Below are 15,775 nucleotides of genomic sequence, written 5' to 3' on the forward strand. Positions count from 1 at the left end.
ATTTAAAATAACTAATCTTATTTATTATCAATAAGGCATTTTAGAAGTCAGATGTGGTGTCATGAATGGCTTCTTTTAAAATTTATAATATGTATCTGCAGGAACAGTAAGGCAGGGTATTTCTACAAACTGCTGATTGATTTATATTGAAAAAAGTCAAAGCTTTCTTAAAAATCTTATTTTATGTTCATATATGGTAATATAACAATGAATATTCAAATTCAATGATTCTTAATCTGAGATTCATGGATGAACTTCAGATCATCTATAAATCCCTGAATGTTAAGCAAAATTGTGCATTGGGGCAGCACATAAATATGTGTACCTCAGTTCATTTCATGAGATTTTCAAAATAAAACAAAAATTAATTAGCTAGTTAATTCATTTACAAAATATCTGATTTAAGTGTTTGTATAAATTAACTCAAATTAAAATATATTTTTTCCTTAAATGAAAAATGGCTATTTAAAGAAATTTTTCCTTAGAAAGATAATTATGTTGAAATTTAGATACGTTCAAACAAAAATTCCTACAAGAAACCATTAATTTGATGATTTTCACTCATTTTTTTATCTCACATACTAGAATTAGAAAACTAGAATGTTATCAACATGCTAGATCAAAAGAGTTTTTCCTTTTACATTTTGAAACAATCTGAGCTCCAAAGTTTACCACAATAACCCAATAACTCAATATGCATTTAAATACAAGAAAATATTGAATAATCATGCATGTTATATAAATATCAATGCAGTTAATTTGGTAAATACACAAACATTTTTATAAAACACACAAACAACACAGACACCACAAACTTCACTCTTGCACTAGAGAAAGAAACAAAAAAAAGAGTACACTCACAGATAGAAAACTTGTTGCTGTTGTCTTTCCCTGGAAACAATTTAAATCCTCTAGATTTAAAATCTATGGCCTTTTTCACTAGTTAAGAAAACAAACAAAAACATGTATCAGGATACACAAGTTTAAAATGAAATTCAAGTTAACAAATTTTGTTAGCATGGAATTATGCAAGTTAAAAAAACTGCTTTCTTAAGCCTGATATAGGGCACCCAGAAGAAAATAAGGCAGAAAAAAATAGCAATCTGATCACTAAGCAGTAAAAATACCAAGCAGTATAAAAGGATTTTAAGTGTACTATAGGGAGAACCTTGCATACATGTATAGGTACTTTTTAACACTACCCAGTTTTAATAGACGAGCAAAACATTAACTCTTTATCATAAACCATTTCAATTCATCAAATTTTATGGAATAAATTAAACTAGAAAAATAAAAATACTGATACATTATAAAAGTGGGATGAATTTAATGAGCTTGGTTTTTAAAATAAACTAGTGTACTTTTAAGGTAATTTAACCTAATTGAAATATTAGGACACATTTAAGAAAATTACATAATTGAAAAAACTTAAAATACATTTTAGTATTTCTGCCAATAACCATCTCCTTTCATATACATTGCTTGTGAACGATGATTGATGCTCAGTCCATATTGTACAAAATTTATGAAAGTGAATTACAACTTTTTGGATTTCACCTAAAATATCTTGCTACTCTTCTTGATATTATTATATGAAAAATCAACATCATAAGAGGCTGGCATATTTCATTGTGTACTATATTAAAGGAGATATGACTGGATTTGCCTTAAAAAACATACAAATTCAATGAAGTAACTTGGAACATTTTTAAAACATTTTTTCAAGTATTTTGGATGAAGGAAAAACAAGTATTATTTCCTTTTAAGTATAAATTATTTTATTAACTACAGCTGCTATATAATTTTTAAAGGGATAAACTATAGTTCAGAAGACTACTTTCTACTTTATTTAAATTTTTAATGACACCAAGTGAAATAAAAAAAAACTATTTGATTAAAACCTCACCCCACTAATTAAAAATGTTATGTAATCTGATCTAATGAGATATTTAAATAACAATTATTTTCTTTACAAAAAACACATGAACAAGAATCCAAGGGATATATTTAGCTTCCTCAATTATAATTTGAATTTTTTACATAATGCATTTTATGAGGTTTATAGGTAGAAATGATAGCTTGAAACATTTAGGCAATTAGGTTTTGTTCACTCCGTAAATTTGAAAAAAGCAAAACAATTTTTGTTAGATAGTTTAAAATGATCATTTCAGTAAATCTTACTTGGCATTTTACCCAATTAATTCAAATTAAGGATATTTTATTGCCTTTGAAACATTTTAAGGTAATTTTTTTCTTGTCACTACCTTCAAAAGTAGAAAGGTAGAGGCAGACTCTCATGGCTTACTGAAATACACAGCTGTAAACTATCTATACATAGTACATATAAAAAATATGAAAATGATCATTGGAGTAGGATTTAAGAGACCTGATTCTTAGCAATTAGTAGTTGTTGATTTTGGACAAGAGTCTGCCTTTTTACCTGTCTCTTCTCTTAAAATAAGTAGCTAGGACTGGATGACTGCTCAGTTGCTTTACAATTTTGAGATTCTTTATCTGAGGCCCTTTATTTACAGTGAAAGAATGACTACATCTCTCTCAAGTTATGTTTTTCGTTGTAATTCTCTTCCACACCCCAGCCCCCAAGGTAAGCTAAAGTTTAGTCCTACTGTCGTATTTGGTTGACTGCTCTAAATTTAGTTCTGCCACTTGTAAATTTTCCGGCTGCCTGAAAATTATTTTTAACAAAATTTACATTTTGTATTTTGAGGCATAATTCTAGATTCTCCCAATCCAAACATGAATTATAAGTAGGAATTCTACCTCTACTTTTCTCTGCATTATAAGATTTGACTTTAAGTATTACAAAGGGGTTGGAAAATTTCATAGTAGTTTTAACACAAATCTGGAATTCTTAAATTTTTTTTTTTTAATGAAAAGATTGTAAACTCAAAGGAGAAAATTGAAGAAGAAAAATCCAGAGGGTCAAAGAGCTCAGTTACTAGAAATAAAGGATTTTGAAAACAACTCTGTGTATGTGTGTGTGTGTGAGTGTGTGTGTATAAACTAGGTTTATGTAATGGCCTTATATCTAAATTTGACTATTTGGTTGGTGAGGTCAGGGACAATACCTAGCTAAGAAAATGTCATCTCAGACCAAGAAGTTTTAAACAGTTTCCTGGTTCTGAAGGGACTTAACCTTATTTTTTAAAAGCATCTATTTGTCAATTTAAATTGAAGAAAAGTGAAAAGTATAAATAATTGTAATACAGATGCAGAAGATGGAAAGCCAGGAGAATAACCATTTTAGGAGATAAAAAGGAGTGAAGAGAAAATAATATAAAATTTAAATTCACCCAAAACTTTAAAATATGTTAAACAGGAAACACATACTTTAGATATTTTTATAATTTCAATAGAAAGAGCATACAGCATATCTCTTCTTGAATAAATTGAAAGGACAAATACTGTAAGTACCAATTGCAAGACGCTGCTCTAAATCATAAATCAGTGAAACGTTAATTCTCAAATATATGCCATAAAAACATATATTATGTATTACAAGGTATATGTATTAAGTACCAACATGACATCAAGCAATGGCGTTTCTAGTGATCACATTTAACTTATAAAATTAACCTGACCTTTCTAACAAGTGTATTCCAGTTATAAGCATGTCAAATTTATTTTATCATAAAGATATTAAAATATGTTGTGGTATTTTACATAATTTTATAAATATTAAAAGACAGTTTGTTGTTTGTGTCGATTCCTTCCACTGTACTATTTCTCAAAAGCAGCAACATTATTTTACTCAAGTAGTACTATGATTGAATGAATATATGCAATATTGTAAATTCTGGTTTATTTAACTAAAGGTATTTTGTTTGGAGGATTTCCTTTGATAATCATGAATTAGGAAGGAAAGAAGTGATAAAAGAATGGATGTTCAAGATGAAGCACCTTCATGTGTAAAGCTATTTTAAATACATAAAAAATATGTATGTTCTAATAAATTTTTAATACATTTCATTAAATGCAAGACATGTAGACATATGTGCCAAGATCCCTTTCCTTTATTTTCTTCTGCTTTTCACTTTTCACATGTCAAACAATTTTGTTCATTTTTGATTATTACGTTTTTGGTTTGACTCATGCTTTTTTTTAGCATAATGAAAATATTTTATAATACAGAAAATGTCTGGCAGAAAGGAATATATTAGGCCAACAATCAAATCCATCTGTTTAGTTGTAAGCCCCAGACACTAGGGAAAAACATTTTGTTTCTGTAATCCTCATTTAAGCAGTTTAAACCACTGTAGAGGATTATAACTGTACTATTTTCCAGATCAATTATTGTTCAGTTATTTTCAAAAAGAATTTGAATTTTAAAAACTTAAAAAAAAAAAACTGATGGTGACTGATTTTACTTAAACCTCATCTAACTTCCATGTTAATTGGCTAAAGTCACTTACTTGAAATTATTTAAATTACAATGCCTTATTATAAAGATTAATCATATATGCACATACATGGATAAATTGCTAGATTTAGTTTCAAATGTCAACACTTTTTTTGTGAAACAGGTGGCACATGAGTTTATGTTGAAGAATCTCTGTCAGTAGGAACAAAGTGCTGGTGCCATTCTTTAACATTAGGAAACTGACCACAATACACAGATGCACTAAAGGGAATTCAACCATCAGTTGGAGGCTTAGAAAACATGACCTTTACGTGGTCTGTCTATCACCCAGCCTCTAAAACTTGCAGTCATAAAACATTTCCCGGATTCAAGTTCCTTATTTTAAAATTGATAGACTCTTCACTACATAATCTCAAAAGTCACACACCAATAATTTTTTATTCTATTTCACTCCTATGTATATACAGTGAAAATTTGTAATTTTTCAGAACAGTTATCTTAGAAAAAGAAGAAACAGACATGTTTAATATTAGTGAGCAGAATATTTTTTCATTGGAAAAAACTACTTTAGATTTGTATGGGACTCCTGTAGAAAAACATTGGCACTATTTATTAAATGTTATCAGAACATTTAAAAACCCTTTCATTTTCTACTTAAATTATATTCAAATACGATAAAAATAAAACAAATGAAACATTCTGTTTAGCTTAATCTTCCAAATTTATAGTATTTATTTTGACAATAACTTATCTTGCAAGTGGCAGTAGCTGCATTATAAATCTACAATTAAGTGAGAATATGATGGTCCTTGTGAAAAGGAAAATAATTTCTTTTGAGAAAGTCATTTGTATCCTACTGATTTATTTTTGTTATTTTTGCTTCAACTTCTCAAATGTACAATGCCTTTCTCTCCTTTTAAACTGTTTTTGACATCATGCTATCTAGATATATAATTCCTACTTTTTATTTTGAATTAAGTATCATCTTTATCTTTATACTCAATAAATAAACTATACTAATAAAATAAACATCAGTTTTTGTTTTGGTTATTAAAACTAATGTGTGTTCATGTGTGCGTGTGTGTGTTCCATTTTGAGAACATGGCACATCTCACCATTGACAGTAGATCCATTTACATGGGTATTAGAATATATAATCAATCACTTGCTAAGGGATTTTATATAGATCTAGATAATGTTAAAACACAGTGTGTTATTTGTGACATTTCTCTCACTGGACCAGGAGTTGGGAAACCTGTATTCTAGTCCCATAAGACATGGAACAAGTTGTTTAACTTCTCTATACATTCCTAAGAGATTCATTCATTTACCCTTAAGTATTTAGGTGTAGAATTTAGAGCAAAGGAAGAAGAAAAGACTAATTAATCAGAATTCTCAATTCTATCTCAAAGATTAAAATGTTTTTAGAGATTCTAAAAGTATTTTACTATGTTCAGAGGAAAAGTTTTGTTTGTTTGAAAGTAAATTGTGGCTCCAGGTCACAGGCCTAAAGACACTACAATTTAACACTTTTTTTCTACATCCTGTACTGGCAGAACTCTTCTTCAGAACATATTTAGCATGGAAGTTGCTAATTAGTCACTCCATCCATATTATCCTTAGAAGAAGAAAGATCAAGAAACTACACTGATGCCAGTAAAAACTAGGTAGTATTCTTGTGGTGTCTGCTTTACTATCTTTCATATAAGATTTACCACTGGATACAAATTTCTGAGAAAAGAATATTTGCTTTATAAATGTTGCTGTACTGTAATTTTTAGAAAATGATTAAAGGTATGCTGCAAGTAAATCATATTTCTGGACTACACAGTAAAAAAACGTATAATAGAAAATTCAGCAGCATATTAGTAAGTAGTTCATGAGTCTTTGTGAAAAATATTTTATTTTAGAATATGTTAAAATAAAAGAAAAGAAATAATACTGGCCTTCATTTGATGAGAAAATTAGTGGTGCAATGAAATATGTTCAATAGCACTGAAAATTCATTTGTAAAGACATATATTAGAGATATGCAAGATCCAAAATATTCTCAAATTTAAAATGATAGACCAATTAATTTTAAAAGAAATGATATATATTCAATTTTATAATTACTTAAAAGCTAATGTTTCTGCCTTTTAAAAATCACTAGAGATAAGTAATACGGTTTAGACACTCCAGTATTTTTTAAGTCCTAAACGTCTACTTATGCTACCCTGCTAGTTTGTGGCTAGCACTTACTTTTGCATATTGAATATGTAAGTATAAAATTTATATGATGCCCTATTTTTAGTTGAAAGAAAATTTACAATTATACATTGCACCATATACTTAAATTCTACAATAAATTCTCTGAATCAGGACATGGCAAAAGTTCAGTAAATGTTAGTTATTTTATTATTATTATTATTTATAATTTTAAGATCTAGTCAGTTTCAGATGTCATTCCAATTGGGGATGCACTATACTAAAATTTTTCAACTACTTTGTGTTATGTCTTTTTCACTGTGTAGGGATGTTATACAAATTCATAAACTCTCCCTGGATTTCCAACTTAAATTTTATTTTTTATATAAAGTTATAAACCTCCCCAAATTCTTTGGTCAAGATAGTAAATTTAGTATAAATGTATAGAAACATATATATATATATATATATATATAATCATATTAGTTTATATGAACATATGTGTAGTTATTCAGCATATTTTAAGGTGTTCTTGTAACAGGCCCATTTTCACTTTTACAAAAGAGGATTCTAGGACTATAACGTCTCAGAGTTGTAACAAGATCAGCCTAGACTCCAAATCTTTGAAATCTTATTTTTCAACCACTTCAGACTAAGGAATAAGTCTAAAATTTTTACTTGGAAAACTGAACAGAGTTGCAAGTGTGAAAAGGAGACATCATATTTTATAAAATCAATTTGTTAATTTTCACAGGTCTTCTAGATTTAATTAATTTTGTTATTTTTTATTTGAGAGACAGTGGATGCTAATGAATAAAGACGCTAAATTCTGTATGTGGGCTTTCTTCCCTTCCAGAAATGGAACAACTTCAGAAATCCATAACACTTACGTAGGTACCAGCAGATGCACCAGCAATGCTTGGCGTAACAGGTCTTACAGTTATGGTGTGCAGTAAAATGTCAGGATTATAAGAAAAATGTGGGATTTTATATATTCTCTTTAGGGATTCTTATAATTGGCATATTGAAAGTCACCATATGGGAAGAGTTACCATTGGTATGGTTCACGAATACTTTCAACACTTTTAAAACTGTCTCAGCCATCAATTTAATTAAATTTCAATCCTCATTTTCTGACAGCTTCAAATGAACTTTTTTTAATCATCTTTAGTCCTGCAGTTAAATATTAAGATCCACTCAATTCAATCGTTTTCTTATGCCCTTTTTTGTTTTGATAGCTCAAATTTTTTGAATGGTAATTATTTCATGCTTGTTTTATTTTAATTTCTGTTCTCTTTTCACTAATTTTAGCAAATATAATTTTACTATAAAGTGTAACATGAAAAATGATAATACTAAATTTTTTCTTTTTTCTTTTTTTTTTTTTTTCTGCTTAGAATGACTCTCGCTTTCATATGAATGCCTTAGAGAACATGAAGATTAGGCAAAACTTCTCAAATGACCTCAAGAACAAAAATATACCTGCAAGTTTATAATGTTTTCTAATTCAAAATAAATGAGGTAATTTTATGTCACATATTTGTTTTATGCACTATGTCAGAGATCACTTATCTACAATGTAATGCCTTCCAATACGAGACTAATTGGGAAAGAAGCCAACTGCTTGAATAAGAGTGACCACAATTCATGAGTATCATGACTGACGGCAGTGGAATATATTCTTCCATTACAAATTTAAGAACACTGAATAATTTTAAATATAATATCCAGAAAATGTTATTACTTTAATAAGTAACAATATTCCTTCATCTTTCTGATTTCAGATTATTATATTTTATCCAAGTTCTTCATGAAGGCTTGGTATCACTACCTGGATTGTTTTAAACAAGCACAGATAGACTCTGACAGTGTATTTGATACAGGGTTATGCTGCTAAATTCATGGCTATTGAAGACCAGAAAGCACTCTCATCATAACCCATCTATGTTTTCCTCATAGCCCAACTATATTGTCCACATGCCTTTCCAGACCTATTCTCCTCCTTGTTCTTTGTACAGAGGTTGATCTGCATAGGCTACATCCTGCTACACAAACTGTGGCATTACACTAGCAGCACTGGCATCACCTAGGAACTTGTTAGAAAAGCAGATTATCAAGCCCCATCCCAGACTTACTGAATTAAAAATTACAGTTTAACAAGACCACTATGTGATTCTTATGAACACTTAAGATTGAGATGCTCTAGACTCTATCAACAGACTCTCTGATCCTCTGGAGAAATCCAGCAGGAGGATGGAGGGAGGGAGGAAAGTAAGATCAGGATTATCTTGCAGGGTCTCTCCCATTATGTTGACTGGAAATGTGCCCTTAACTGAAGGTTACCAGTCCTTTCATGACAGACTGATATACATATCTCTCTGTCCAACATCTCTCCCCTCCCTCATCCCAGTGGGTTGGGAATGGTGACAGCCCATCTGCTACTACCCTAGCTGCATGATCCCTTGTGGTTCCTTTACATCAGCTCATTTAGAAATAATCCCTTTGTAAGTAAACCTTCCTTGAATTAGCCCATGTTCAACAGTTTCCCAAAGGACACTAATGGATATACCACTGGCACAAGAAAATCATTAGAAATTTGATTTTTCAGATACTATATTAAACATCATCTCTTAAGTTGTCTATAATGACTCATATACTTAAACAGATAATATCTAAGTAGAAATAGGGATGGCTGTTGCTCATCATTCTACCATTGGTTGCTTACTTGTTTCCTAGGGAATATTTTGACATCTAGATCACACATCTTATGTTCTTTTCTAGCAATTATCTCCTCAAGAAGACAGGAATTCACAAGGAGAGAGGAGATAGTGAGTTGGCTGTCTTGAGGTTGGAGAGTAATTGAAACAAGGGTAAAACTGGCAAGAAAAAAAAAAAAATGTGGGACTAACAGAAACCCGAGATAAACTGGAATGCTGCGCATTATTTTAGTAACAACTTATACATGAGATCTATACGAACAGAGCTAAATACAGCTGTATATATCAGTTGTTTCCATAATTCTCTATCAATATTGCATTAGACTATATATTTTATTTCTAAGGAAATAAGCTATGTAAGAAATTTAAAACTCTGTACTAATCGTTTCCTTACTTTGTTCACATATCTTTACCTGATAAAATTTTTATGTAACTATAGCATATTTTCTTCTTGTAAAGACTCAAGAAGGGGACAGTATCATTTATTGTTTGTGTGTCTAAAGCATAGGTACTCTGCCTACTGTCTTATTTTAACCACAAAATAGCCACTCAAAATGAGATTATTTCCCTCCTTTCTAGATGTAAAAATGGAGAAGGGCTAAGTAGATTGCCCAATACATACACTACTAAAATATTTTCACTCATTTGACTTTGAACTACACCCATCCTAGCAACTACACCACCACCTGACTATGAATAACAGCATGCCATATATCCAATCAGAACTCCCAAGGGTATGCCCTGGGAAATCACAAATAGATTGGATTAGTATACCCTATCTTCATTTTTTTTTTAATGCAATGCTAATAATAGATAAATTTAAGCAGTCAATAATATCTGATTTTAAGCATGGTTTACTTTACTATGGAGCAGAACCAGCTTCATTAACTGAATTTAATACTGAATACTGAATAACATTAATCGTTAACTGATAGTGCCAGGCATAATCCCATGGCGTGAAGCTTCTTAATGCCTTATTTTAAAAGTATAAACATATGAATAAAAAGGTGTAGCAAAAGCCAACTGCTAGATGAAACTCAAATTACCATACAGTCTTTTTAGTAAATCAACTTTGGCTGCATTCCTTTCTAATGGGAAAGTCCAGGAGAGTTGATGATCACTGCCACGCCCCACCAACACCCTCCTCCGGATGTAAGCCGACTAAATGAAAATTTTCTAACTTCTCTGGACTCTGGATAAAATCAACTTAGAAATTTCTCACACTTTAATCCCATTTGGTATTATGAAGAAATGCCATTTGAAGACTATTTTAAACAACGAACAATCAAGCATCAACACTAAAAAACAATAGTCCATGATTTAGAATACAAATGATGACTACATATGAAGAGAAAAATATACTATATGATCTACCCAAACTTAACACCATGCTGTTCTGCCATATATTAAGGTTCTTCTCTTCCTAAAATTGTAAAGCTTAATTATGTGATTTCACTCCGTGCACAGCAGGGTAGCCATATGCTCTAGAAAACTACATGCAAGGGAAGCAGCTTGTTGCAAAAGTGGGTGAAAATACCCTGAAATAATTCCGAACAAGATAAAAATGTCTCTAATATAGGACCATTTCTTCATACTCCAAAAGGCAGAGGAGTCCACTTTGGCACCAGCTTTGAGCACAAATAGGAAGTCTAACCCCTTCAAAATATTTTAACAAGGAAAAAGATATTAAAAGTCACAAAGCTCACATTGTGATCATCTCATTCACAGGCAAAATAATTAGCTCTGATAACCATTTGCGGAAATCAGTTACACATAAAACCATTGCCATCTCTGTCCTTTAAAGTTAAGACTCCCCTTTTAAGCTCTATGTATTATTATTATTTCCCCTTGTTTGCTCACTCTATAAAAAATGAGAAATAATATGTTAATATAAAGAATAAGCTATCAAAATGTCTGATTAATGATTATTGGTGGGCATAACAATGGGGTTGAAAATCTGAAAAAATACAATTTATGAAACAAGATCGTTGTTACAAGATGATGGCTGCAGTTAATGCTAAAAGATATATGCTTCCTAAGATTTACTTAAAGGAAAACAAAAACACTGGGTCATCAGAAGTTGTTAAAATCTCTGCAAAGGGATAACTCAAAAGCATGCCTTAAGGAGTAGCACTGAATAAAACTGTTAAAATGATTATCTGCAGATATGTCATTTGTGAAAAAAATAATTTTCACTGCTTGATATTGTCATAAAGATCCTCAGGCATTTGGAGTATTTTTATCCAATACCTTTTAAGACTGTATAAATCTGTTACCGAGTAAATTCTAATATATTATTTTTTCTCTTCTTTCTCCCTAAAAATAACTTATTCAATAAAATGTAAAAGAATTAGAAATATAAAAACATATTTACTGTTATGAATGTTTTCACAATTTCACAAATGTGATGAAATGTGGAAAAGAAATATGAAGATGATATTCAATAAATAATTACGTATTTAAATCATAAATTGATACATTTCTGGACATGGATTTTTAAATTGCTACAAATATCAACATTAACACAATTTTCCACAAAATAATATGATTAGGAAAAAAGTCAACAGAACAGTGAAAAAAGCAACAAAAAAGGACAAGATATTGATAAAGAACGCAATAGTCAATATTTATATGTAGTACACCCACCTAAAGGTTAACAGTTCCCTATCTGTTAAATATGTATTTACTTTAACAATGTCAAAGTTCTTACATAAAAGGCTAAGAGTTAATTTAATAAATGAAAGGATCTTACAAAAATCATATGTAACTAAATTTTAAAATGTCATAAATTTTCTATTCTGTTATTATGCTAAACATGCATGAAAATCAATACATCAGTTACTCTCATAAAGAAGGACATGGGAATTCAAGCAGGCAAGTGCAATTTCGTCATTTATATAAAATAGAAGATAATGCTTATTTATTCAATCATGAAAAATGTTGATTTGGCAATCAATTTTTTATCCTTATTTTCATTATGTTTTGCTCCTGTCTATCAGACTTTCAAAGATTTGAAACATGGTAAATAAAGGGAAAGTAAAACCTTGTTTTTTCTGTTATTCAATAAAACACTTTAAAAAATAATATTAAGGTGTAGATTTAGGGTGAAAGTTAAAAGTAATAAATGAGTTAAAATTTGACTTGGGAATGCTTTTATCATTTATTCATACATTCATTGATTTTTTTCCAGTAAAATCATAACTAATGTAATCTGCTCAGTCATTCCTAAGGGTTGACAAAATTAATTACTGTCATTAAGGTTGATCCGGAAAATCCATCTGCCCTAAAATACCCTTTCCACTCATTAATTTCCCACCATTAGAGTCATTCTTACAGAATTAAAGTTTAGCTTTTACTATATTATCTGAGATAGTTTATCAACATTGTGATTCTTCTAGTGGAGACAAGATCTCATGGAGAGTGGACCGATATCAAGTACTGTTTGGTATGCACTGCTCTTTCTCCATAATAATAATCCTCATGTAAATTTTTGCTATTCAGTATATCAGCAGAACCTGCAGTCTGTTAGAAATGCAGAATCTCAGATCTCATCCCAATCCCATCAAGTCACAATCTGCATTTGAGTAAGACTGCAAGGTGATTGTGTTTACACTGAAGTTTGAGAAGCATAGTCTAAGACTTAGACTCTAAAATCTCTATCAACCATTAATTGCACCTTTGTATACATTACTAATTTGTCTGCCTGTTCCTACCTACTTAAAATGTCCTATGTAATTTCTTGCTAAAATGCTGTCTTATAAAAAGTTACATTAGATAATATAGAGCCTACCTACCAATGGCTTCCTGTCTCATTTACATTAAAATAAAACTCTTTACCTAGGCCTCAGAGCCTATATGGTCTAGTTCCTGCCGGTTTCCCACCTGATCTCCACTTTCTTTCTTGTCCACTGAACTCCAAGCACCTCAGGCTTTCTTTTTTGCAAGCAAAACTCAAGCCCTTTCTAGCTAGTTGTTTTCTCCGACATCTCTGCTACCATCAGGTAATTATTGGTTTATTTGCTTGTCTTTTTCTCCCTATTTGCATATAAACTCAAAAAGCAGGGTTCAATTTGTTCAATGTTGCATAATAAGGAACTAGAAGAAAATATGACATGCAAGTAGTCAGTGAACTTTTGTTGAAGAAAGAAACAAAGACAGCAATAAGGAAGGAAAGAAGTAAGGAAGAGAAGGAGAGGAAGGAAGAAAGGAAGGATGGATGGATAAAAAGGAAAGAAGGAGGAAGGGAAGGAGAAATAAAAAGGAAAAAAGAAACAGAAAGAAAGAAAAGGAAAAATAGAGACAGAAAAAAATAAAGAAAAGAAAGGAAAGGAAGAAAGGAGGGAGGAGAGGGGAGGGGAGAGAAAGGAAGAGGAGGGGAGGAGAGGGGAGGGAAGGGAAGGAGAGGGGATGGAGGGAGGGAGGGAAGGAAGGAAGGGAGGAAGGGAGGAAGGGAGGAAGGGAGGAAGGAAAGTCTTGAAGAAAATAACTCTGTAGTTTTAGACACTACCTAAAAGGCAATCTAGAGTTAGATCCTCAAATGGAGAGTTTTTGGAATTTAAGGCAAATGTGCGGCAATGGTCCTGTGAAAAACGTTTATGTGGCTGAGTTTCCATTTACTGGGATAAGGAGAGTGACAATCTAACTTTCTTGATGGTAGTGTTAGCCACTTCTATGGTTGTTTTAACACTAGCTTTACAATGAGATAACCATAAAGATAAGTCCATGTCAATTCAAACATCAAGAGAAAATAGACGATGATGATAAATACATTAATTAATATACAAGATCTCTGGATAGATTCATAGACACTTTGGATTATAAGGGACAGTGCCAGTCATATAATTTCAACACTCTTTGATGTTTAATGCTTTCTAAATACCCAATTTTTCTATCAAGCTATGCTTGAATACCTTATTAGTGATTTAGGAATTTACTGTTTTCTGAAGCACACAGTCTATATTTGAACAAAATTCAATGTTAGAAAAGTCTTCTCTATGATGTATTTTGTACCTTCCTGTGTTTTCATACACTAAGTTCTACAACCTATGGCAGAACAGGTTTGGTCTCTCCTACATATAACATATCACATCACATGTTTAAAGACAGCTATAACTCATCCTCACTCATATATCATGCTGTAGAATTCTTTCTCTTAGAATTGACCAATAATTTTTCTCTATTATCTTATCTCTACAAATTTTCCTTTGAAAATAGAGACCATATCTTATATTTCTTTTGAATTTATCATACGTTTAAGCACAGAGACAATATGTTCAATAAATCCTGATACCTGATGGACATATATCTGTATCCACAAAGACTTAAGTAACCACCCATAAACTAACTTCCTCACTGTGATATTGCTTACGAAGATTAATAAAAAATGTTTCAATTTACAAATTTATACTCTACAAAGTATTAACAGAAATTTTGAAAACAGTACTAGTTGCTTGCAAACTGTTGAAAAGATTTAAAATATATAGTTGCATGTGGCCAAATAGCCTATTAGTGAAAGGCACATAGTAGGTACCCAAGAACTGCTACTTCCACACTCTATTGTGTTTTTGTCATATTATGGTCCAGTGTTTTAAACAAAATTTTTACATATCATAGAATTTGACTTCTGAAATAAACTGGAAATTTAGTGTAGATGTAAGTCTGATAGTATATTGTTTTCCCTTTTTTGTTGGGCAATGTAAAAGTTCAGATGAGCTTACTTGAAAAACTATTGCTTAACATAAAATTTTTAAAAATTCCTGCTTTTGTCTGGATTAAAATTGCTGACCTAAAATGAACCATTTATGCTGAATTAACTACTCTTACCTTAAAGCTGAAAATAATAAAAAGTTCTACTTGCAAACTGGTAAATTAAAATAGGTTTTCTTTTATGCTGCCATTATGGGGGGGCTCTACATCATATTCAATTTCAGTTAAACATAATTTCATGTTACTTTATAAACTAAGCTAAAACCCTGCTTGATCCTATTAATATGATCATTAGCTATTAAATATACTATGGAAGAATTGACTACACTATGTCAAAACAAGTAGCGGCAATGGCTATAAATGCTTATGACACATATTTGACTCCACAAGATGATATAGTCATCTAAATTTCTGTTAAGAAGAACAATAAAAGAGAGCTTATAATTATTATAAATGTATGTGGGAACTTTTCCAGAAGAATATATTCACATTTTTACATGAAAATAGCAACTACCATGGCTGCTCATTAACAGCTGACAGAACTTGTCTACATATTGAAAAAAAAGAAATACCATTCCACCACAATATATAAGAAAAACAATGTTTAAAAAACTTATCTAGAGTAAAACACATTTTAATGACTTTTTTTAATAGTATAAACCTCTTGAGGAAGAAAACCCAACTATGGTTTTCATCTATATTACTTTAAGCTTAATATCACCTAATAAAAGGATTTGCATTAGGCCCTTTTGAACCATGAGTAAATGGAAGGTGAATGAATACT

The 15,775-nt window shown here is 30.8% G+C and overlaps 1 protein-coding gene across 3 annotated transcripts in view; it reads right to left on the reverse strand.

Moving 5' to 3' along the window:
* CSMD3 (CUB and Sushi multiple domains 3) overlaps positions 1 to 15,775 on the reverse strand; it is a 1,197,799-nt gene that overhangs the window by 710,524 nt on the left and 471,500 nt on the right. For 2 of the 3 annotated variants that reach the window (XM_061171996.1, XM_061171995.1), the window contains one exon: positions 862 to 939. The exons of the other annotated variant lie outside the window; for it this stretch is intronic. In XM_061171996.1, the coding sequence (XP_061027979.1) occupies positions 862 to 939 (78 nt within the window). The remainder of the gene's footprint in view (positions 1 to 861; positions 940 to 15,775) is intronic. 3 annotated transcript variants of the gene reach the window in all.

The sequence above is a fragment of the Eubalaena glacialis genome, chromosome 17 (genome assembly GCF_028564815.1).
Source record: "Eubalaena glacialis isolate mEubGla1 chromosome 17, mEubGla1.1.hap2.+ XY, whole genome shotgun sequence".
Classification (NCBI taxonomy): Eukaryota; Metazoa; Chordata; class Mammalia; order Artiodactyla; family Balaenidae; genus Eubalaena; species Eubalaena glacialis.